The 24,799-nt window shown below is 45.7% G+C and overlaps 1 protein-coding gene across 2 annotated transcripts in view; it reads right to left on the reverse strand.

The window, feature by feature from the left end:
- Positions 1–1,891: 1,891 nt before the first annotated feature.
- trak1a (trafficking protein, kinesin binding 1a) overlaps positions 1,892–24,799 on the reverse strand; it is a 34,257-nt gene continuing 11,349 nt past the window's right edge. For both annotated transcript variants that reach the window (XM_084471732.1, XM_084471731.1), the window contains exons 3-16: positions 19,174–19,250; positions 17,029–17,145; positions 16,353–16,453; positions 15,662–15,770; positions 15,169–15,247; positions 14,571–14,701; positions 14,272–14,346; positions 13,800–13,937; positions 13,556–13,632; positions 12,772–13,017; positions 11,819–12,159; positions 9,455–9,994; positions 7,265–7,367; positions 1,892–5,699 (exon numbers count right to left, since the gene is read on the reverse strand). In XM_084471732.1, coding sequence (XP_084327858.1) covers positions 4,646–5,699; positions 7,265–7,367; positions 9,455–9,994; positions 11,819–12,159; positions 12,772–13,017; positions 13,556–13,632; positions 13,800–13,937; positions 14,272–14,346; positions 14,571–14,701; positions 15,169–15,247; positions 15,662–15,770; positions 16,353–16,453; positions 17,029–17,145; positions 19,174–19,224 — 3,162 coding nt within the window. In that variant the 5' untranslated portion in view covers positions 19,225–19,250 and the 3' untranslated portion in view covers positions 1,892–4,645. The remainder of the gene's footprint in view (positions 5,700–7,264; positions 7,368–9,454; positions 9,995–11,818; positions 12,160–12,771; positions 13,018–13,555; positions 13,633–13,799; positions 13,938–14,271; positions 14,347–14,570; positions 14,702–15,168; positions 15,248–15,661; positions 15,771–16,352; positions 16,454–17,028; positions 17,146–19,173; positions 19,251–24,799) is intronic.

A 24,799-nucleotide genomic window follows, 5' to 3' on the forward strand; every position in this document is an offset into this window, starting at 1 on the left:
ACACACACACACACACACACACACACACACACACACACACAAACACACACACACACACACACACACACACACACACACACACACACACACACATAGACACACACACAAAGACATATACGCCGCACCGCACTAAATACTTTTATCCATTTCCACTGCCAGTGACTAAGCCCTTCAGAATGTTTTAATTTCCCCTCCAGAGCACGCATACCAGACAGTCATTTAGTAAAAACACAAAATAAAATAACAATTATGAAAGCTAGTTCTGGTAAACCAGCCGATGCTGCCTACCCTTCCTGATACGTCTCTCTCTCTGACCATTCCCTCACTCTCTCCCCCACTGGCTCTGTGCGTCTATTTAATCGTTTAGCATCTTTTCACTTGTACTTCGACCATATGGTTTTCCCCTTGTGGTTCGACCAGCAAAACATATTCCAAGAGAGGAGGACCCAACACAGCCACGTAAATAGAAATAACCTCTTTCTCTCGTCCAATATGATTTCCTTCAAAACAGTGAGGGCTATAGGAGCTTTAAAGTGATCCATCGCTCTCCCCCTATATGCCTCTCTACCTCTCTCTCTCTCTCTCTATCAGGCATGGCATCTTCTTTAGAGGACCGGTAGTGAGAGTGAAGCCAATTTGTTTTAATGTGGATCCTTTGCTGGATCTTGCCAACGTCGGGGACCACTCAGCTCATTACACCTTGTCCCTGAAATTCTATTTGCTCCACTCTCTTCTTCTCCTCAATCTAACCTTTTGTAAGTGAAACGGACGGATTGCTGTATAATTTCACCACTAAAAACAAAAGCATTCAAAATTGGATTTTCAACTCATACGTTGAGTTAAGGGCACTTCCACAAGATTTGTGTTGGATAAATGGATACATAGAAAAGGAATTTGTACCGTGCATATAAGAGGTCTGCAATGAAAACAAGATTGCATCAGACATGAAGTGAATTGAAGAGGTCTGCAATGAAAACGAGAGTGCATCAGACATGAAGAAAAATACCCTCTCAACACACGGGCCATTAGTATACTTTATTAAACAGTCCTTATGCAGTCTGCAACTCAGCTTGGACTTTATGGCTAGGGGTAAAGCAGAGTTGGTTTGTAGGAACCTACAAACCAAGCTAAGTAGACCTTATATTTCAGTATGATACCCATTGTGGCCTGTCTTCATGGACCCTGACTGAGGCAGACCCCGACGGAGGCAAGACTAGCCTAGCCTGTGAAGCAGTCTAGTCCATCCACATTTACTTCCAAAATCTGATTTTCATGGATTTTCATTGTGCTTTGTATGTTTTCTATTTTCTGAGTGTCTTTTCATAGCGGCCCACCTTGCTCATGTTGTATGTTGTTCATCTGGGACACACTGACACCTTGTGGAGACCGCAGTAACTACAGCATGTTTATAATACGTTTTTAGGTCGTATATTCAGGCATACATGCCTCTCTTTGTATTATTACACAGAGCTCTTGAATGTGAGTGTACTGATCAGTATCTGGCCACCAGAGCAGGTGTAGCATACAATATGCAGAGTCCTGCATAGTGCTGAGTCAGTTCAGACATAAACAGAGTCCTGCATAGTGCTGAGTCATTTCAGACATAAAGAGTCCTGCATAGTGCTGAGTCATTTCAGACATGATACACACAACAATGTTTGTGTTATACGATTCAGTAATAATATTTTCAGGACCACTGTTGAAAATGAGCATCCTACAATTTATTGCCAAAGTAAAGCAATCCTGCTGTCCAGCTGCATGAAGAACTCAGAACCCCATGGAGCTGGCTGGCTTGAATGGACTTTGAACACGGAAATTGAACATGGCTACAATCTAGACACTCCTGATATAAACTTAATGCTTTTCCTCTGACAAACAAATGAGTCAATAGTTCCATATTAATATTTTATTTACAGGCACATTCTCCCTTGAACAACGCAACAGTTCTCTTACATTCCAAATTCAGGCTGAACAACCCATCCTAATACCACTCTTCATTATACCATTTTTGTATTTTCCAAACAAAAAGTTAGGTTGTCTCTAGATTTGTTGCATACAGACCATGTCTGGCATATAGAGCAATAATAATAATAATATAATAACAAGCTCTGTTCAGATTCAACACACACATCGCAAAATGTCAACCAACATACACACGCATGGACCTACAGCAAACTGAAAGAGCATACATTCAGCTGATCCAGGTAGTGCAACACGCACACGCACACACACACACACACACACACACACACACACACACACACACACATACACAGCTATAACAAAAATCCTCAAGTTGTGCATTAGCCAGTGTCTGCATCAGAACAACCCCCCCCCCACCCCACCTCCCACTAAAGTTAACAAATCCTAATACTGGTTCATTATTGCATAGCAACAGTTAGTGGCTGCTAGACAATTTGTTAGCTTGTAGTTCGCCTCACACATTGTTCCCGACATAATGGAGTTCAAAATGACACAAGACCTAGATGATAAACGATTACAGCCCCAAACAAAAACAACAAAACTAAATAGACTCCTTCATCGAAAACAAATGTAGTGCATGGTTAACTGTCTCTGTGCTTCTCAGATTAAACTAGGTATAAAAGTATAGTAGTGATGATAATCGTTTTAACCTGCATGCGATCCTGCAACTTTCAGTCTTGAATCAGTACTCTGTGTGTAGAGTTAGCATGAAGCAAAAATAATAAATTCAAGGAACAGAAAAATGAAAACCGGTGAATTCCCTTTCATGTTGTACAAAAATAAAGGATACCTGTGTGTAGGGCATACTCTGGCTGTTTCAGTACTGTTGCATAATTGCATTTCCTTTCAATTCCCTTATATAACAGGAACACCGGGCACCACATTGGCTACACATTGATTAATTTTGCTTTGCACACTCGCTCAATCATAAAAATCGTTCGGAAAAATTACAATTTTGTTATATATATGGGCTGGAAAATATGGGCCTAACCAAAGCATCACGTCAAACACAAAGAGGACTCCTTCATTATTGTATTGGCCTCATGTCCTGCTTTGCTCTCTCCCCTGCTCTCTCTCTCTCTCTGGGGTTACTTTGGTTCGGAATGACCACTCTGATCAGCTGAGATACTGTGCTAATTCTGTCCACCCTCATTCAGTTTTGTGTTCCCTCTGATCAGTGTTCTCTTGAAGAGTGACTCGACCACATTTGTGAGTTTGCTGCCCTCTATTGGTCGAAATGTATAGTTTGTTACACTGGAAAAAAAAACATCTATTTCTGTGGTTCTTTCTCTGTGTATGTGTTTTTTTGAGAGGGTGGGTGTTGAGGGTAAACTTAAAGATGTTGTTTGTTTGAATCTAAAAACAGTTAAAATAATTATGACCCTAACACAGACAGAATGTAAAACTGTAGAAAGCAGAAAACTCACAAACATGGTCTAGTCTCTTAAAGGAACACACACGGACAGGCAAAGCAGGATTCTGAGGTTTTACTTTTTACCCATGGCCCGATTTGGTCGTAAGTGAACAGAAAGCAACAACAAAAAGCATCATGTGGGACAGGATGAGGCAAAGAAGACATCCAGCGACAGAAAGAACGAGGGACTGATCCTTCAGTAGTCCGTGGCTAAAGTGCTAAAACAAGTGTGTCAGGCGGACTGAGCCTGATTCCACGACTAAACCTAAGCTCACTTAAAAGCACCAAGGGGATGACTTTTAACCCTGACGCAGTTTCTTAAAAACAGCCGTGTTGTCCAATTGAAATGCTGACTCTTTTTTTTTCAAGCGATTACAAAAAAGCCCCTCAAATCAGAACTTAGGCTTGCAAGTTTGCATGAAAAACAATGAAAAAAAAAACACATAGACGGGAAGTAAAACGATAGTAGGAGAGGAGATCTCGGAAGGTTAGTTGGCACCACATACTCACACCATCCGATAAGGCAAATTCAATAGAGCTTTGTGAGGAGCACATGCCGTGCATCCCGTGAGCTACAGTATGGTGGCCGTATCCAGACACAGTACTGCACAACATTCAGTCATTGGCCAGAGGACAGGATCGCGGGATTAAAACCACAATCACAATCACTTTGTTTTTCGAAAAATAATATACTCTTTTTTTTCTTTATCCACACACTTTTATACACACCATTTAGAACAGCGGGTGGTAAACAGTCTCATGTCCTCCCTATTTAATCCATGGGTTTAAATTAAAATACAGATTAAAAAAATATGTGCCGGTAGACAGCATTACGTTGTTCCACTCCGACATTTTAGACAACGTGTGTCATGGAGGTACAGTGTGAACCGCAGAACTTAAAGTGATGACTACTCGATGGGCCCTGGGCCTGCTCCACAGTCTGACTTGGTTTGTCGGTCACAACGCCGGCCCTCTTCAGAGTCCGTTCGGTTGAGAGGTAATGCTGTCGGTCCCAGATCAATAGGGGGCGGGCACTCCTCCACTTATTGTACGGTCACGAGTCCGTGGAGCGGCGTTGATTGGAGGAGATCTGTCCTCGTGCGTGACGTACGTCTAGCTGGGGCTGCGGTGGGGACGTCGCGAGCCGTTCTACTGAGCAATCTGAACTCTTGATCTTGAAATGGGGAACATGCCGTGGTTTTAATCCGTACGTGTCTTGAATGCCCTTTGCTCTACGACCCCCTCCACTCAGTCGTCGGGCCAGGGCTGTCTGTAGGAGACTACTTTTGGTATGACCGCTGGCGCCGCCGGCGCGCGCGTCTGCTCCTCCGGGGCCCGCGCGTGAGCTACGTGCGCCGCGTCCCCGTGCTGCGTCGACAGGGCGTGGCCCAGGAACAGCTCCGTGCTGCTGGGGGGCCCGCCGGGGTCTTTCATGGCCATGCTGGCCCCCACCATGGCGGGGTAGCTGCGGTTCCTCCTCAGCCCCGCGTTCAACACGGGCCCCAGGCCCCCGCCCATCGCGGCGCTCGACAGTCCCGGGGGGCCGAAGGGCCCCAGCAGGGCGCCGCCCCCCGCCGCGGCGTTGGCGCCCCCCGGGGGGCCCAGGGTGCGGAAGCGCTTGAGTTTGTCGACGAGCCGCAGGTTGGTGGCCTCCAGCCGGCTCTGGTACGAGCCCGGCAGGGCGGGCTCCTTCTCGAACTCGGCCAGCACCTCCTTCAGGATGGTCTGGGCCGGCCTGGAGGCCAGGAACGTCTCGTAGAACAGCGGCTCGTCTGTGGGGCTGAACTGGAAGCCGGCCCCGGGCGGCGGCGGCGGCGGCGGCGCCGGGGGGTTGGAGGAGGACATGGACTTGGAGCGGCAGCGGCGGGTCGGCGAGTTGGGCGGCGTGGAGGGGAGGCAAAAGAGGGAGCTGGGATGCTGCGTCCCCGCCTCCCGCCGGTCCTCCTTCTCCCAGAGCTCGTCCCCCTCCTCCCCCTCCCCCTCCCCCTCCTCCACCTCCACCTCCACCTCCAGCCCGCCCCTCGCGGCCGGACCCCCGCGGTCCCAGCTGCGCGGGTCGTAGACGGAGGCCGAGATGCCGTGCTCCACCAGGAGGCGCACCAGGCCCAGGGAGGTGCTGGTGGTGCGGGTGTTGTCCCGGCAGTTGGTGGAGGACTCGGCCTGGGCCAGGGAGAGGCGGCGGGGGGTGCAGCAGGGCGTGGTGTAGGAGGGCGTGGCCGGGTTGGAGAACTGGGGCAGCGGCGATGGGACGGGCGACGCGGCCCCGCCCGCACTAGGGCTGCTCTGATAGGCCGACCTGGGGCTGGGGGAGGGAGGAGGGAGTAGAGAGGACAAGGTAGGGACGATAGTGGGTTCAGGGGGTTGGAGATTTAGCAGAAGGATTTGGGAGTCAGGGGGGAGGGAGGGGAAATGGAGAAGTGGGAATGAAAGTAGGAGAATGATATAAACGTTAGATACGTAGCGATAGAACATCGGTCCAATAAACAAAGGAAATAGTAAATTTGTGTTAATCAAACCGACTGCATTTACTGCTGTATTGCATGAGCCACAATAGATGGTAATACAGAGTAAAAAATGTAGTGCTGCTGTTCTGTTAATGATAAGAAGAACAGATAATTTCGTCTCCTAATGGTTTTGTACTTGGCAAAAATATTTTTCAGATGGATTTGTCCTCCATGATGCAAGTGGAGCTGTGATTCTCGGCTTAGTTTTCCATAAACTTGAAATGGTTTTTAACCTTTAGAAGGCCGGCCAACTCAAATATGTGCCTAGTGTGTCTGTCACACTAGCTAACATTTCTGTTATTTCATTGTCCACAGCCGGGTTTGATAAGAGACGCTAGAGCAGCCATGTATTTGTAGAACATGCACCGTTGAGTATAATAGGTCGTGCATTTGTGTTATTTTGATGCAAAATATTGTTCACAAAGTATATTTTATGTATGGTTATCTTGACACATAATTTATTATTATTATTACTGATTATTTAGTGATTAAGTTAATTACTGATTAAGTTCAGTGCAAGTTGAAGTAAAAAGCTGATTAGATTTAAATATTTCTCTTCTCTAGGTTGCAAATATACCATGCCCTTCAAGCAACCATTAGAGGAACAGAGAGACATAATAATTAATACTACTCAATATCATATAACAATAATATAATAATACATTTAGTAGGTTAGATCAATTGCATAAGAATTGCGTAAGATAATTCAAATATTACTTGAGTGAGTAAGAGTTGAGTTGTATCCTCCTCACAATTTAACATAACAGTGACATAACAGTAACATAACAGTGATAAAGTGAGTTCAGGCAGGTTAGGCTAGCTCTGGTTAACGTGCTCTAAGCACCCTCACACACAGAGCACACTCTCATGCAGTCTCACCCACACTGCGCACTCCTGTGAGCACTCTCAGTGGGCCTGCTCTACGCCAGCCATCACAACCATGTGATAGAGGCCCACTTCGTCTTCCTCATCATATGACCTGCCAAAGCCAATCAGATGGCAGCGTTATGAAGTTGACGTTTGACCTTTTGGGAACAGAAGGCCTTTCAAACAGTACTAACAAAATGAGCAGTATTTAGGTGCCATAAGATACAACGGAATATCTAATATTATGAAGTCTTTTCATGTTACATTCTAGCACATTCACTAGTTTTGAGAGACAAGCTCATTGTTATGCTCAGTTTGCTATTAAATCGCTGAGAGGTCTCACTGATTCGGATACATTTGAATTTCATTTGCAACAGATCAGGCATCAGGTATCACTATATGTCTTTAATTATGCACTCCATATGACCACACCCTCCGTTGATGAAGAAGTTGGGATCCACTAAAAGCAGGAGGATGTATTTTGTGGCGTTCTTACCTTGAGGAGACGGAGGTGAGCTGGTCGGAGGGGTGGAGGATCCTGCAGGTGGTGAAGGTGTAGGTGGAGCTGGTTTGGGACATGCACTTCCCTGGGAAGATGGCTGGGGTTAGAGGGGGGGGCCAAAGGGTTAAAGGTAAGTATGGAGACCACAGGCCACGGTGCTGCACTGTGAGAACACACTCAGGCTGTGGTCACACTGGCACTGATGACTGCAATACGTCACTAAGTTCTACTCATTTAAGTTGAACTAATCATTATAATTTGCCATATCATGGCATAACTTTAACTAATCTTTTCAACAACAGATACAGGATTGTTTTCAGTAAGGATCACTAATCAAGGTTGAATAAATTGAATTGAATTTTCTGCATGACCACAGCCTTAAAACACCATTAGGTCAAAGAGCATTAGGAAAGTCAGAGAAGCACCAATGTTTGTGTGTGTGTGTGTGTGTGTGTGTGTGTGTGTGTGTGTGTGTGTGTGTGTGTGTGTGTGTGTGTGTGTGTGTGTGTGTGTGTGTGTGTGTGTGTATGCTCCTGTGTTTCAAGAAATTTGGCAGAGCCAGAGTTAATTTTGCAAAGGTAATAGATCAGAAAGTAAACCACCAGTCACATATAGTATAGTCAGCCATCTGAATAAGCACATTAGCATGATCCATCAACTCAGTGAAGGGGTGGAGCAATATCCTGGAATTATACCATAAATGACCGCCATTATTTAGAATCCAAAAGCAGATAGTAGATAGATTTAGTGGATACATTGTGCATTCAGCAAGAGGATAGACAGGACACCTTAGAAAGTTTGTTGTAACCAAGTAGAGGCTGCAACATTAAACTGCCCAGCATTGTAAAGCTATTTATTGTCCTATTCTTATAGAGTCCAAAAATGAATTACATTTAAGAATTGGTTAAATTAAACAACAAAGCCCTGTGCTTGTGCATGTGCCTGTGCATGTGTGTGTGTGTGTGTGTGTGTGTGTGTGTGTATTTGTGTGTGTCTGTGTGTGTCTGTGTGTGTCTGTGTGTGAGAGTGTGTGAAGGTGACTCTATACTTTAGCCCCTCTGGGTCCTCTCTAATATTAACCAGGCATGTGATGTCATGTGACCATGTGATCCTGGCAGCTGTGATGGTGTCACCCGAGCTACACAAAAGGTGTTTAGCCCAGATATCTGCCTGTATGGCTGGTGGCTTGCCCCAGACCAAGGATTTATATTTTAGTTTGGGGCCGTATTACTGTATTACTGTTGGAGATTTTCTGACTCTTACACAGATTATCTCTTCATTGGATCAAGCAAAAATCAGGCATGAATTGCATTTCCACGTTATTCGATCTTAATGTTTTTTTAATAAAATACGTTTGAAGCCGTTTCAGCTATTTATATCCTAAACTCTTTAGGGGATGAGATTAAGGAAGATGTGGAGAAGACACGGGAAGGGGAGGATGCAAAGCATTGGGACGGCGCAAGAGGGATCGATTTGAAATGGAAATGATTTGCAAGGGAAATGCGAATGTAAACTGAGGTGTCAAAACACAACCAAACACTGGAGGGCGCATGCTAGCAGTGTGGTACCGAGTGGGAGAAAGGCCAGAGCGAATGAGAGAGAAGTGTTTGGACGGACAACTAGAATCACACCGCAGGGCCGTCACCACACCACTGGTCACGGTATTTCCATGGGGTGGGGGGGAAGCTTGCACCCGTGATCTATCAGAGGTGGTGCAAATCCCGAGGGCTGATTCTAGTGTCGCATCACGAGAAGCACATGCACCTCAAAATGATCCCGAAGGGAATGAATGAATGACAGAGCTAAAGAGGAGTAATCCAAACGTTGTTTTTACTTTGACTTATGGTACGATGACGGTTGCAAACACACGCAGGGCTGGACAAGGGGTGGGGCGTGGAGGTAGACGACGTGCACCTGGACATGGAGGTACGTGCACGTGAGCATGGAGGTGTGCACGAGAGATGGGTGGGACGGGATTAAACAAAGAACTCAGCAGGGACGGGATTAGCCACGTGTCCGTTGTGGGCCCAAAACGCCCTACAACGTCCCCGCCCCCCCCCGCCCTACGCCTCCTCCTCTCCCCCGCCCCGACATGCGTGCATGCGTCGTGGGGGTGGGGGTGGAGGCGGGCGGGGGGTGCGGGGTGTCATGAAGCCCCGAGTCCCACGTGTGAGGCCCCCTCACCGGGCAAGCCGTCCAACGCTCCGGCTGGCAGGGCCGGGAAGTCTATGGGCTCCCCGCCGCTCTTCTCGTCGGCGGACGGCGCCGTCGTCGCGGCGACGGAGACGGGAGAGGAGCGGCTGGAGCAGGAAGTGGAAGGCAGCCCGTCGAGAGAGGGTCCGTCCTTCCCTGTGAACGCCTCTCCCTCTCGCGCGCCTCTCAGCGATTCCAACAGGCTATTGTCATCGTTGTCGTTGTCGTTGTCGTTGCGACCGCCTCGGCTGACGCCGCCGCCGCCATTGTTCATGGCGTGACGGCGGTTGGGCGTGGACGCCCAGGGCAGGCTGGAGATGGGGAGGTCCTCCTCGCTGGAGAGGCCCGGGAACGAGCGCAGAGACACGTCGTCCTCCTCGGGTTGGTCCAGCTGCCAGTCCCCTGCCTCCGACGGGTCCTGGTCCTGGTCCAGGGTACGGAAGCCCTTGGTGACCACGCCCGGCCGGTGGTCCAGCAGCCCTCCCAGGTGGGGCTGAGCCAGCAGCTGCCACGCGTGGAGGGTGGCCGAGCCTGGTGGGAGGGGCATATAATGGAAGGTCAAAGGTTAAAGTATGTGGGCCATTGCTGTAGGAATCCAACTGGATTTTTGCTAGTGCAAGTCTCGGAGCAGAGTGCCGATGTCGCTCAAGAGATTGTGAATCGATGCATGGTGGAACCTTGATATCACCCATGATGCAATGCAGTTTATTTTGTATATATACTTGAAGCCATCAGTATAACACTATTAAACATGCATTGAATTCACTAGTGGGACTATAGGTAAGTAAGTTATTTACTCAATATTAGTGGAAAATATTAATCCATCAAGGTTTCTTATCAACACTAAATGATTTTGTGTCACAATAATTCAAATAACTAATTCAATTGTTAAATTGTTTGAAATAAAAAAATCTTTCAATTAAATAAATCTGAATTGATGCTTTTGGCACCTTATGATAAAGTAGTTTGTCAATTGTTCAGTATGTTAACATCGTACAAAGTGGGTTATGCTTTAGAACGATTTTGTGAGTATGTCAAATGTAAATGTCATGGCAGATAATAACAATAAAAAAGGAAGAGTAAGGAAAGAAAAAGGAAATAGGAAAAGTTAGTGAACCCTTTTATTCACATAGCTTTGACTAACAAAAGAAGACAACACACACAGTTTAAGGAAAAGAGTGAAGTGAACAGAACACAAGAAGGTGATGGGACAGGGTAGGTAGAAATATTTCCAAATGTTTTCACTGCTGTGTCAATGCAAATTTACTGCCAGAATAAGGCAAAAAAAGTTGACTAGAATATAGAGCATTTGAGTGGCATTAGGATTCAAGTGTTACAAACTATTGAAACTATTCCAGTATTTTCTGAAAAGTTGACAATCCTTTAGTGCCGCAGACGAATTACATGCAATAGCATGGAAAATAACATGTTAGGGAACACACATTGGCACTATTGGTTATATGTACAAATTGGTAGGTCACCTTGTGCTCTGTAAATATTTTGGCACTCCATTTTAATAAACATGTCACTTAGTTGCTGGTCTCAAATCCCACCAGTAGGTGGTGCCACAGACATCTACTAACATCTCCTTACAGCCTTATAGGGTGGGGCTAGTGTGTGAGAATTGTCCCCGGGAGGGGCTAGGATGTGAGTATTGTCCTTGCTTGGCAGGGGCTAGGATTTGAGTAGTGTACTTGGGAGGGGCTAGGATATAAGTATTGTCCTCGGGAGGGGTTAGGATATAAGTATTTGTCCTCGGGAGGGGCTAGCATGTGAGTAGTGTACTTGGGAGGGGCTAGCATGTGAGTAGTGTACTTGGGAGTGGCTAGGATGCCAGTGGGAGAGTATTTTAGATCTGAAACCAGCGGCGAGGCTGTGTGTGTCTGAAGTAGAAGGAGTGCTGCAGAGCTAAATCTTCCTCATGCTGCTCCAGCATCTCCAGCAGCCCAGTGACCAAGGGGAGCAGGGTGGCTCTGAGCCGGGGCTGGGGCAGGGGGCCTGCGGGCTGTGAGAAACCGCTGCTCAGCACCAGCAGCGTGGAGCTGCCCAGGGACACACCGGCGCTCTGCGGGCGCCGCTCACAGATTCGGAGCTCCTTGGCCCCCTGAGAGCCCCGGTGCGGACTACGACTGCGCGTCGGTGGGGAGTTCGGGTGTGAGATCTGCCGGTTCACGGGCAAAGGGTGGCCGAGGCTTCCCAGGGCTTTCTGAAGGGACGGGTCTTGATGGGGCTGCTGCGCTCTCTGTTGGGCTTTAACGCCATCGTCCCGCGGGGGATTCTGACCGGGAGTGTTTGGCGTGCCGGTCGGGACACGGCCGCTCTGAGCACTTTGATTTCTCCCGGGCGGATATTCACCTTCAAGCGGCTTGACGATCTGCAGCTTCTCGGGCAGGTAGGACCTCGACGTGAAGGAGTAGCCCGACCACATGCTGCCCAGGGACGGGTGCGTGTACAGCGACAGCAGGCTCTCCGTGGGGGTCCCGGGGTCTTCGCCGCTGCCGCCCTTCTCCTCCCCGTCCTCCCCTTGCTCCTCCTTGGCCAGGTAGGCCAGCTTGCGCTCCCGCTCCTCCTCGAAGAAGCGCCTCTCCGAGACGTAGTTGTCACGGCGCAGGGAGAGGCGACGGAGGGCTGCCTCCAGGTCCCGGCCCCCGGGGGTCCCCGGGGTGCCCACGGGACGCCTGTTGGAGTCGTCTGACCTGTGGGTGGGGAGGGAGAGGGAGAGGGAGAGGGAGAGAGGGAGAGACATAGTTTTATTCACCCACAGGATTTCTTTATTATGATCTATCGACACTAAAATGCAGGTAACACAGTGTACAGTAAGTATGTATGCCAGTTGCCATGGTTCTTGACAATGTCCTGCCCTAAACAACCCCATTGCCTGATGTTCCACGTGTTACAGACGTGTTCTGTGTGCGTCAATCATGTTCTATTCAAAGGTGACATATTATAGCACCAGGTGTAAGTGTGATTAGCCATTACAAGCTGTTTTGAAATACTGCCTCTTCTGACATCACAAATCACAAGTGGGCGTGTCCACCTAGATGTATGCTGGATAGAGGAGCAACGTTTGCTACAGTCCACTGGGTAGGCTGCTAGACTGATCTATACAGCACACATCTAGGTGGACACGCCCACTTGTGATGTCAGAAGAGGCAGATTTTCAAAACGGCTTGTAACGGCTAATCCCACTCACACCTGGTGGTATTATATGTCCCCTTTAACACACACTAGTGGCCAAAGGATTTCCTCCTCCTTCATGGAGGACGAGCACACAGACACAAACCCTCATGGGGTCTCTCCCTGCTCACCCGTCGTCGTGGGCCTCCAGAATACTGCCGGCCTTGTTGTCGGGGCAGTACAGCCCGCTGCCTGACTCGCTGCCGCCGTACGTGGAGTAGGAGTGCGGCGTGCCCACCCGGCTGGAGCGGCCCGAGGTCATGCAGGACGTCTGGTTGGAGCCCGGGATGTTGAGCGGCGAGGGGGCCAGCGACGAGCGTTGCTGGCGCATCAGGTTGAGGTTCTTCACCGTCTGGAAGACCCGCTTGGGGTGCAGCCTGGGACGGGTGGATGGGGGAGGAGGGAGGAACATTGGGACATTATAGACAGGCGGGTGCAAGTGGATTTGAACACACACAAACACACACACACACACACACACACACACACACACACACACACACACACACACACACACACGGCATGCAAATGAAATGGCATGGGAGATAGCATCGAGGTGGTTTGTTTTCCGCCTGTGTGCCGTGACACGCACATGCTGGGTTAACAAGGCTGGCCAGGTCCTTACTTTGACCTTCACTACACTAGACTGATACCTGAACCACCGCCTCTCTTAAATTAACTCTTTAATTAACTAATATATTTTGTAATAGATTAATACATAAATCCATGAACTAATAATTCATTCATTCCTTCATTGTTACATTTTACGTTGAACTCAAATGTAAACAATCATTTCTTTGCATCACAGCACAGAAAAACTAAGCCCATCCGCGTTGAAAACTTGCCAATTCGAACCAAAGTAGGGATACTTTTTCAGAATACAGAAATTTTATTAAGAACGCAGGATAGACATACTTTTGTTCTTCAATATCTGGATCATCCATTTGAAGTTCCTTCCTCATAGTTCCCTCTATTTCGGCTGCCAAGGAGTCCTGAATACATAGAAAAATTAAATAAACAAAAATTTAAACTGACATTCTCTGTGTCATGCATCTCATCCAAAGTTGCTACAGGAGGCACTCAAGGGGCTTTAGTTGGTTAAACATCCGCAAGGCCTTTCATACAGTAGGGCCCTCTGCTCAGCTGAGCTTGTCAGTACCATGGGAAACAGGCCCAAGGAGTGGAAGCGTCGAGGCGTGGTGAGCGGCAGCGTTTTGTTCCGCAGGTTCTTCAGCTCCTCCTGGGCCTCGTGGAGCATCTCCATGCACTCTGCATACTTATCCTCCAGCTCCCGCAGCTGAGAGAGGCACACACACACACACACACACACACACACACACACAGAAAGGCAGACACAGACAGAGTTAATAATTAATTCCAAAGGAAAATATGTCACGATTGCTCTTTTTTTAAGATAAAAAACAAAAAAATAGATGCAAAATGTGAATTTTCCCTATTTTTGTAATCATATCTTGACAAATATTATTTTTGAAATAAAAAAAAATATGTATTCATACACAAACATGTACATATAAAAAGTAACATACATGAAACTATATACACACCTGCTACCTTTAGCATAATGTACTCTCATGAAGTCAGCCAACGTCACACTACATTTTTATTAGTACCTCAGCAGTGAGTTGCCTCTGGGCGTCTTTGGCAGCTCCTAGGTGCTGCGTCAGCTCCTCGTTCTCCACAGCATACTAAACACGGCGCACGCACACACACAACACACACACACACACACACACACACACACACACACACACACACACAACACAACACATGCAAACCAAAAGCAACACCATTTTATCAACATACTCCTTCCTCTTGACAGCAGTGTAAGGACATTACACTGACATTACAAAAAATACAAAATATACACAAAATATAAAGAAATATTAGAAAATGAAGGGTGTGTACGCACCGACTTGGCCTTCTTCTGGAGGTCCACGATCTGGGACAGGAGGTGTGTGATCTCCTCCTGCTGGCGGGAGGCGTCGTCCGATTTCCTCCCCAGCTCCTCGGCCAGGCTGGACATCTGCATGTTGGCACATCCTGCACATCACACACACACACACACACACGCACGCACCGGGCACGCACGCACGCACACACACACACACACACACACACACACACACACACACAAACACACACACACACACACACACACACACACAAAGGAACCATTACTTTAAAAACTCCTAAAGCCCAAATCCCACTTATTCATCGAGAATTAACGCGAAGATCTACGAATATCTGAATCTGAATTTGCAGCTTGTTTTTTTAAAAGCTGCGTATGTCTTAACTTGCTTGAGTTTGTCAATTTGCGTATGTTTTCTTAAGCTGCATTGCATTGTGGTCAAATTTATGAAGATGTTTTCTTAATTTGCTTGTGATTTGTCTATGTGCGTGTGTTTTCTTTGAACCCCAACATATATAATAAAATATATATAATATATATATATTATGAATGAGTAATCCAATACAAAATAACAAGGCCTTCCTGGTCTAATACTCACGTAGTTCTTTAACACAGTCATTGACCAGCTGCTGTTCTTTCTCTTCGTAGGAAATTGTCTCTGTCTCCAGATGAGTGGCCTGCATGGACATCATTCACATTATGGAGACAATTCACCTACAAGCATTCTTACTCATCACTTTAGCTCTGCAGGGCTGCTGCTTTGCCAGGGTACTCTTGAGCAACACACCCAACCCCCTGCTAGCTGTTCCCAATGAATTTGTAATAGTCTTAGATATATAATTGTGTGTGTGTGTGTGTGTATGTGTGTGTGTGTGTGTGTGTGTGTGTGTGTGAATAAAACTCCATTGTAAAGACCTTTGACAGAATTTAAATTTTTTCTGAATAATAATAATATAGTAAAGTCCTAGAAGGAAAAAAGTCTTTATTTTTCTATCCTGAGTTTCACTGATATAACTGTGTAGCCTGCGATCTGTGCGTGTGCATGCGTGTGTGTGTGTGTGTGTGTGTGTGTTTGTGTGTGCGTGTTCTACCTCGGAGCGCAGAGATATGTTCTCAGCCTCCAGGTCTTTGAGTTTCTTCTGCAGGGAGTCCAGAGGTAAGTAAGTGGCAACGGTGACATTCGGATCGCTCTGCCGTATCCTGGAAACATCCCAAAGGCGGAAGAAGAGAGAGAGCAGCAGAGACAAAGTGATCAATATCCAAATGATATACACTCTTATTTACATATAGCTCAATAACAGTCAGTCAGAGAAAAGAAAAAACTGAAACCTTATTTGTTTTGTTATATGGATGTTTTATAAATAGGTCAATGGGACACAATGAAGGAACACAAGGTGTGGAAATAGAACTAGGCTACTTGCTGTATTATTACTAATATATCATTAAAATACTTTAACAATTAAATGTATTCAACATCAATACGATCGTTCTCATCGACATTACAGAGAATAATCAATCTACAAATACCGCCTACAAATCAAATTGATTTAAAATCCTAAATATCCAATTTCGATTTTCCAATCTGTGTCAATATGTAGGGCAACCCACACCCGTTTCAGCCTGTTCCCATGTCCCGGTCGTACTCTTAGAATGACACTATAGGGGACATTGGCATGCTCTCAGATCATATATTCCTCCGTCTTGTGGAGGTGTGAGAGTGGGGGGAGAGCCAAAGGGAGAGAAGGGGAGGTGAGGGGACGGGGGCGGGGAGGCAGGACTTACGGCGTGGAGGTGGTGGACTCGCCCTCACTCTCCTCCGCCACGCTGGTGTAGAACTGGAGCAGCTCATCCTTCATGGAGAGGTCGTGACGCAGCTGGGAAACCTATGCGAGGGAGAGAGGGAGAGAGAGGGAGAGAGAGTGAGAGAGACGGAGAGAGAGAGAGGGAGAGAGAGAGAGAGAGAGAGAGAAAGAGAGACACACACACACACACCCACACACACAGAGACAGAGAGGGACAGAGAGAGAGAGAGAGAGAGAGAGAGAGAGAGAGAGAGAGAGAGAGAGAGAGAGAGAGCGAGAGAGAGAGAGACACACACACACACACAAAATAATCAAATAAAACAAATTCACATACATATTTCACACTTCTGATCCCTACAGGGTACGTCATTAAACCAGCACCATCTCATAATAACCCTCTTCACAATTAGCGTCAAGGATCGAAAATTATGAGGCATCTACTCCTCCTCATTGTGTTGTGTTTTAACAACAGCTCCTGGTCATGAACAGTGTCAGTACACGGTCCTATATCATGAAAAACACCAAGAAAGCGTCCCCCTGCACAAGGTGGAGTATCATTGAACCAACGGTGAGCACTGCCCCCGGCGTCACTGTCGTCAGCGCCACAGCTCTGGCGTTACATAAGAGCTGGCGGAGGGCTGCTGTTGCAGGATTACCTCCTCTCGTATGTGCTCCACCTGCTCCTCCAACAGGCCGTTCCGGTCGCTCAGCGTCTTGTTCTTCTTCAGCAGAGATTGGCCGATGCGAGCGGCCAGCTCCAGGTCGCGTTCTTTCTGCACAGGTAGAAGAAAATAACACATTGGTTAGCATTAAGGGAACAGCAGTCACAAGCATGAGGAGAATGGCCTTTACAACAGAGTTCTTGAATTGTTGCCAATTGCAGTTCAACGAAATGAGTGAAAACGGACAATTTAATCTCAGCAACAGCGCCATGTCTGGTGAGGCACATTATTGCAATTGCTATTCTCTGTAAGCCCGTAAAAGTGGGAACGGAATGCATATGAAAAACTCCAAGCTTCCAAGATTGAAGAAAGAAGGCCAAAATAATTGCATCACCCTGCCTAAACAACGTTTTTGCTTGGTCAACACTAAAGCCAACAGTGCTGAATGTGAGCACAATATGTAACACAAAGACACCCACTGATATGTAATTAAAGCACACAGTGGACTCACAAAGGACTGCGGAAATATTTCTGTCGTCCCGGACAAAGGACTAGAGGCATTCTGCTCGAATTACAGGTATGCTGAGCACAATGATGAGTACCTGGAGGAAGGCTCCGGGTACGACTCTCCAATTGTACTGTACGTTAACAATGCAGTACAATCAGACTATAGGGTTTTCCTGCATCGTATAGTATTTTTGAATTTTCTAAATTTTTATTTTCAATATTGGTGTAATCAACAATGCCTTTATGTAACAAAAAGCTCAGACAATTGTGGCTGAACTCAATGAAATGATAAGTCATTGAAACATGAATTAACATCGGAATATCAGTAAATGCATGGGCAACTTTCTAAAGATTAAGATTTAGCCAATCTATGCTCAAAATCCCCTCACATCCCACCTATGGGTCACCACAACCCACATACGGGTCTCAACCCACCAGGTGAGAATCACTGGAATTTTGTGCTGTATTGTTTTATACTCAAATCATTTCACAATAATTACAATTCAGAAGAAATGTGTACAGGAACTACAATATCCAGAAGTATTTGAACTACTATCTAATTTGTTCGTTAACCACTCATAACTGAATACCATATATAGAATCCAAATCACATTCGAGTCTCGTGAGGAGTTCTTTCACTCCCACACAAATAAGGTACAAGCGATATGTCACGTACAGCACAGTCCCTAGTGCCACTGAAAGAGACTGTACTAAGATATGATGCAGATCATGTTTCATGTGTCCTAGTTTAATCTGCGTGTGTGTCTGTGTTTTGGCAAGTCAATGAATACAACAGAACACACCAGGACTGCAACATCCGTGCATTTAAATTAAAAATCAACCAATCAAACAAGTGGGATAAAGTCAAAGTGAAGATGAAGCTTGTTGCCCAAGAAGCTGACCTTAAAAGGACACCATGCATCAGGATGTCTAGATGGAGTAGCTGGCCATCACGCGAGACACATTTGAATGTCAGACTCACAAATTAGGTTTTATGATATGGTTTTATCGACCATGTCGTTTTGAATGGTCAGCATTGTAGGTGAACAGAGCAGCCTGTGTCCAAATGCTTAGAGTGGCAATCTCAAAGTTTCTTTTTTTGGCGGGCCCTTTGGCGATGAACTCCAAATGATGAAATCCAAACAGTGCTGCCACCAACACCCAATTTGTAACATTCATAATACTGAAATAATGCAAGGACTTTCATCTGTGAGCCTTAGGCTCATATACTGGCGCTGTATGTCTTGTTGGGAGAACAGTCTGCTCCTCCACCCTGGAAAATCAGTCCAACAACCCCATCACCATCACTTATCCGATTAGCCACATTTCTCATAGCAAGTATGTGCTAGGCATTGCAAACCGACTCCATATCTTCAGGTAGCACCACCACCGGGCCTCCAGCCTACCATGAGGTCCCTACAGCGTGTGTAACATAACTATATACCGGTACCATAGTGAAACACAGTCTGCTGGGATAGGCCTCTCACCATATCCTCTTAACCAGAAGTGAACGACAAGTTTAAGAAAACTGATCTGTAGTTTTAGTGTTGTGCTCATGGTAAAACATTGTGCTCCATGTTTGTTCCTCCATGTGTGTGTGTGTGTGTGTGTGTGTGTTTCGTGACAACGTACCTCTTCCAGTAGCCTAGTGACGGCGTCTATGTCGCTATACGTCTTGGTCATCTGGCCCACTCTGTCAGCACACAGCACTGGAGGGGAGAGAGAGAGAGAGAGAGAGAGAGAGAGAGAGAGAGAGAGAGAGAGAGAGAGAGAGAGAGAGAGAGAGAGAGAGAGAGAGAGAGAGACAGAGCATACAGGATGTTATTCATTAAAAAAAAAAACCACAAACCATCAAAACAGATTTCTGTGCATAATTTGTATTGTATGTCGTTAAGAAATAAACCAATCAAACCCAGGTTATGTATGATTTGTAGGTTTTCTTTCCCATTGCTAGTAAGAAAGGCTGGTAAAGTTTTACTGATGCGAGTGACAAACCCACACCCACACACACACAAACATACATACATACACACCCCTCTTGCTAGATGTATATGTACAATGGGAAAATAAATCTAAATGCGCAATAAATGAAAAGCGTTCAAAGTTTGACAGTTGACAATGCTGTTATGCCTGCTGTTATGTGTTTACGTTTCCATGTGTCACGATGTGGCACAAATCAAGCCTTGGGGCCCAAGACTGGTCCCATCAGCTTCCCTGAACCCATGCACCAATACAAGCCCAAACACAAACACAGAACGCACCTGTTAAGGAACAGTCAACTCATGACAATAGGGCACTGAGTACCAGTGATTTAAACATTTACCACACCTATGATAAGCCTATTAGAACAAATACAATGACCTAAATGAGATTGCCTGTTATGTAATATCTGTTTCTTGCTGTAGTCTACACTGTATATTCATCATATGCCAGCAATTGACTTGATGTTTCTTCAACAAAGTGTGATGAAGGGCAAGCAGTCTGCATGGCTATATCCTAGCGAAATAAAAAGTATCCATACATATTGCGAATACCTATCTTTATTTTTCTCACATTATTAAAACATGACATACATAGCAAGCAGGGTGGAGAGAATGCAAAGCAGAGCTGTGCCATGCAAATTCATTTCATTGTTATCTTCTAAGAGATGACTGCAGATAGGGGAAACAGGAGAACGTTTTGTAACTTTTGATAACCCAAAATGTTTCTCCTTTGAATAATTTAAATCTTTAGCAACTGGATTATTATTATTTTCCATGTCCTTTGCAGGGCATGCTCTGTGTGCCTCCAATAGCTCCATGCTAACAAAACACAAATCATGCTAACAAAACACAAATGAGCTCTCATGGGCCCAACGCAATCAAGTGGGAGATAGGGAAAAATAGGTATCACATTAAGATGAGAGATAATTCAAAATTATTTTGAATTATTGGCCACCCCTTCAGTCACAACATAGTCATTATCGTGACCACAAGCCCACATTCAAATTCTATTCGACAGCTTCACCTAACTCTATCCCTTAGACTCAGACGAGAAGGTTGGTACTTCCAAAAACCCAAGGGGAAGAGTAAGGAACCTTAAGGGATACCAGCATGGTCCAACATGGTGGAAAACAGAAAACAATCGCTGGATCTTTTTAGTCAAGTTCTTTGCTGAAAGCAACATACATGTGTTGACTACTAGTGACAAATACACTGAATACATTTGGAGTAAATATATTATTACAGTGTCCATGTAAGTCCATGTAAAAAAAACAACAGCTTATCGCCTAGCAACCCCCCCCCCCCCACACACACACACACACACACACACACACACACACACACACACACTTATCTCTCCTGGGTGTGTTAAGGGGTGAAGTATATTTACATGGCAACTAATCAGAGGGATCATTAACAGGAAACACACAAGCACATCAGCTTCTTTGTCGCTACCCTTGATCAACATATTTGGGCATGGAGTGCATCCACACACATGAATGCATTGTTTCGCTCCTATGATAATAAAAGATAAACAGACAAAGGCGTCGGCCTACACCCATTCGCACAGAACTATAATCGTATTTCAAAAGATGAATTGGAACGCCTGCTCTTGATTGAGTCTGGATTACTGTTCAAGGTGAACAACAAGACTGAGTGGAAGCCTGGGAGCTGCATAGATTGGTCTGTGTCAAATTGAGCGTTACAGTAATCAATGTGGGTTGAAGAATGCTCAAGGAGGAAATGGCCATGTGGATTGTGGAGAATGGGAAAGTTATACCGTGCTTGATACACTGTTCTCTAGCTACCAAGTTAGTTCATCATCACTGATCACCAAACTCAATTTAGATCCCTTTAATATGGTTTTGCTTTCTTTCAAACTGTTGATTATATAATAAGGTGCTCTGTTGACATCTCCCTTTTTCTGACAGCCTTTTTGAATTCATTTCTGCATTTAGAAATTCTCATGTTAAATCTTTTGAAGGAATCAGGAAGGTGTTTTCTTCCTTACCAATCTCTTGATCAGGCCAAAGGTGATAAAGAATAAAGGGTGCGGCATGAAATTCCTTAGTCTGCTGCCCACAGGTCTGCACGTCTCCCCGTTGCCACCCGATCCTGCGATGCTCAACATGTAAACTTCCAACAAGTCCCCTCTGAGACCGCTCACCATGGAAAAATAACTGCTTTTGACCCACTTTTCATTAGCTGAAAGATGCCCAATAAAACCTGAGGTTTAGAGTTACAGGCTGCTCAGTGTCACTGTTGGCTCCTAAGCAACACCGAAAAGAAACAAGTTCAAGGACAGTGCTCAGACATATAGGGTCACATAAAACACAGAGGGTGTTTCCCCTTGCCAACAGTACCACTGGCGGTCCTAGATCAAGCCAATGGACTTGCAGTAACTGTACAGTATTATCACATTCTCCTAATGCTTTACATGTGCAACACACTTGGCCTCATTGCTGGTTTGACAAGGCCTAGCCCATGTTTGAACATGTGAAACAAGCAGGTAAGTGGACCGTATCTTCACAGTGTGTACACTTGAACTACAGGTTCAGCACCAACCTGCATACGGCCGCAAAATAAGAAGCGATGATAACAGTACAGCATTAGAACGTACACAGAATCGTGTTTTAAGAGCAGCAGCACGACCAGAATGAACAGGACAAGACAACTTATCCCTGCTATGAAAAGCAATTTCTCACGTGAATTACATGTTTGTTTTTCTACATGCAGGCTACCTTCGCACAAAACTCGCTCCTCTTCCTCCTCCTCTTCTTCTGTCTTTCCATTGTGGGGCAGACAAACATACTCTTCTCCTCCTTCTTCAGCTTCATCTGCCTCCTCTTCTTCCTCCTCATCTTCCTGATAAGAGCACTCCAGGCGGTCTCCAGTACCAGGAGAAGTGGGCATTGTCATGCAAACTAATTGGCAATGCTGCTAACAGCTAATCCATACTGCATGCCAGTACAACGTAAGGACTCCAGTCCCGGTCATTGTGTGTGTGTGTGTGTGTATGAGAGTGTAAGTCAGTTTCAAGTATTGTTTGAGCAATCAACAGGTGGCTTGTAGGTTGTTCTTCAAACTCTACAAATACCGTGCCTCACCCTGTATCTCCTTTTGAAAGTGTATATCCAAATGCTCCAGCAGCTCTGCTAAGTTGCGATTCATTCAGTGTATGTTTGTATGGTGTATCCCGTCTTATGTTGTGGTGCTCATGTCAGACTACAGACTCACTCTGCTCCTCCCACTCTTTGCTGATTGGCCACAGATCAGTCTAATGAACTCTGGTGTGGGTAACAGGGGAAAACTGTTAATGAAGCTTGTCTTGTTATATGTACTTAATAATTATTTTAAATAAGGCTACATCTGAAGGAGAGATTCACAGATTCATTACAGATTCACACCCCTGTAATGGAATATCTATTGACCTAACTCCAAGTGCGTAACACTCCATGTCCATTCCCCTCAAACCCCCCCTCTGAATGAAGGTGGTGCAGCCCAGGGAGGAACAGTTGTTAGCTGAGGCAGAGCCAACCTAGACAGACACCTGTGCCTACGGGGAGGAGTCTAAGGCACAAGCACTTTCCTCCACTTTGTATTGGCAATGGCACAGTCCGATGAATCCTCTATGACAACAAGGTAAGCGGAAAAGAAGCCCGAGTCAACACACGATAGGCAGCGAACACAGTGTACACCTGCTCCCAGCGGGGCGGGGCTCGGGCCAGTGTAACCACGGTGAGGATGGCGGGCCATGTGATACACCCGTTGTATTCAAAGAAAAGGAAGGAGCATGCACTGCATGCAGGGGGACAAAGGTGAAGCATAGCCCGTGACAATGTAGTATTGTGGTATATGTTTCTTAGTCTGCTGTCGTTGGTTGAGCAATGTGTGCTGCGTCTCGCTACAGCGATTATATTTCCTTTCCTGGTTCTCTTTATCGCTCAACATCGTATTAATGTGTCAATAAAACCACCAATTCAATGTAGCTATGTGCGTTTTAGCTCAAAGTGTGTATATGAGGCATAAGGGAAACGTTTGACCAGTGAGCATGTGTCGCTAACTAAAGGTAAAAGTCCAGAACTCCTTATGGCAATGAGAAACTGTAATGTCTTTAGGTGGTAAAGAAATCGGCTAGCTTGAAGTAACTCTTAATAAAGTTGCAGAAATGCCTGTTTGCAAAGTTTTAGGGATATGGTAAGCTGTACACCTTTACTGTTTATGTAGGACCCGGTCACATGGGATCAGGCAGGGCTAATAATACACCTCAACAATAGCCTATACACAATCCATGTAACTGGTCGGAAAACAGATGCCAACTAGGGGCTTTCCTGCCTGCTTCACCATGGTGTTGTGGTTACACCTCAAACAAAGCCAGACACATTAACCCAACCCTCACCCATTGCTTTACACGTCAGTCCCTTTGACTCCCTACACTGCCCGGCGAAGGGAGTCATTAAAGACCCATTAAAACATCGCCATAGTGCCTGTCAGTGGCTCTGCTTTGGATTCTCTGGATTACTTTTAAGCTCAAAGCTAAGCTTCCTGATAGCGGCCATGTGGACACTGGAAAGCCCCTCCCCCTCTCCTTGAAAATAATACCATAATAACGGCAAACAATATCATTCATATTGCAATCGTTATACATTTCTTAGTTGACAGGTCAAAACATATATACAAATAGTGGACAAGCTATGGACAAGAGCAGGCTTAGAAGAGCATGCAAATCAATGGGCTAAATATATGACAACCTAGTTCCACTGCCCCCTGTCCCTCCTACTTCTCCTATCATCCCAAAATAACACCAGCCAGCAGCTGGCTGCTATTCCCCTCTCTGTACTCCACTAGGACGTCCACATGATTCCCACAGGCAACGCTGCCCTCGGCCAGCACAGATGTTGGATTATGTCAACATGGAGCCGAACCAATGAAACTGCTTCCTGTGGTCAGGAATGCGCCTCTCATCCTCCAGACCTATGCTCTTTAGCTCGGTGAATATTGTAACGTCATCATTGGTAAAGTCAAAACAACATGCTGGTAACCCAGTCGTCCATTCTTCGCTCTGTTGAAAGCTTCCAATGCATTATGGAGACTATTATATTATATATTATTGATAACTTTAATAATAATTTCAGAAACTAATTTCCATCCATCCGTCTGAACATCTTTACAAATCAATTTTTTATATATATATATATATACAGTATATTCAATTAATTATTATAAATGGCCTGATTTATTTGATGATATTATATAATACACACTTGATGATGTGA

The sequence above is a fragment of the Micromesistius poutassou genome (assembly GCF_964030765.1).
Source record: "Micromesistius poutassou genome assembly, chromosome: 8".
NCBI classification, from domain to species: Eukaryota; Metazoa; Chordata; class Actinopteri; order Gadiformes; family Gadidae; genus Micromesistius; species Micromesistius poutassou.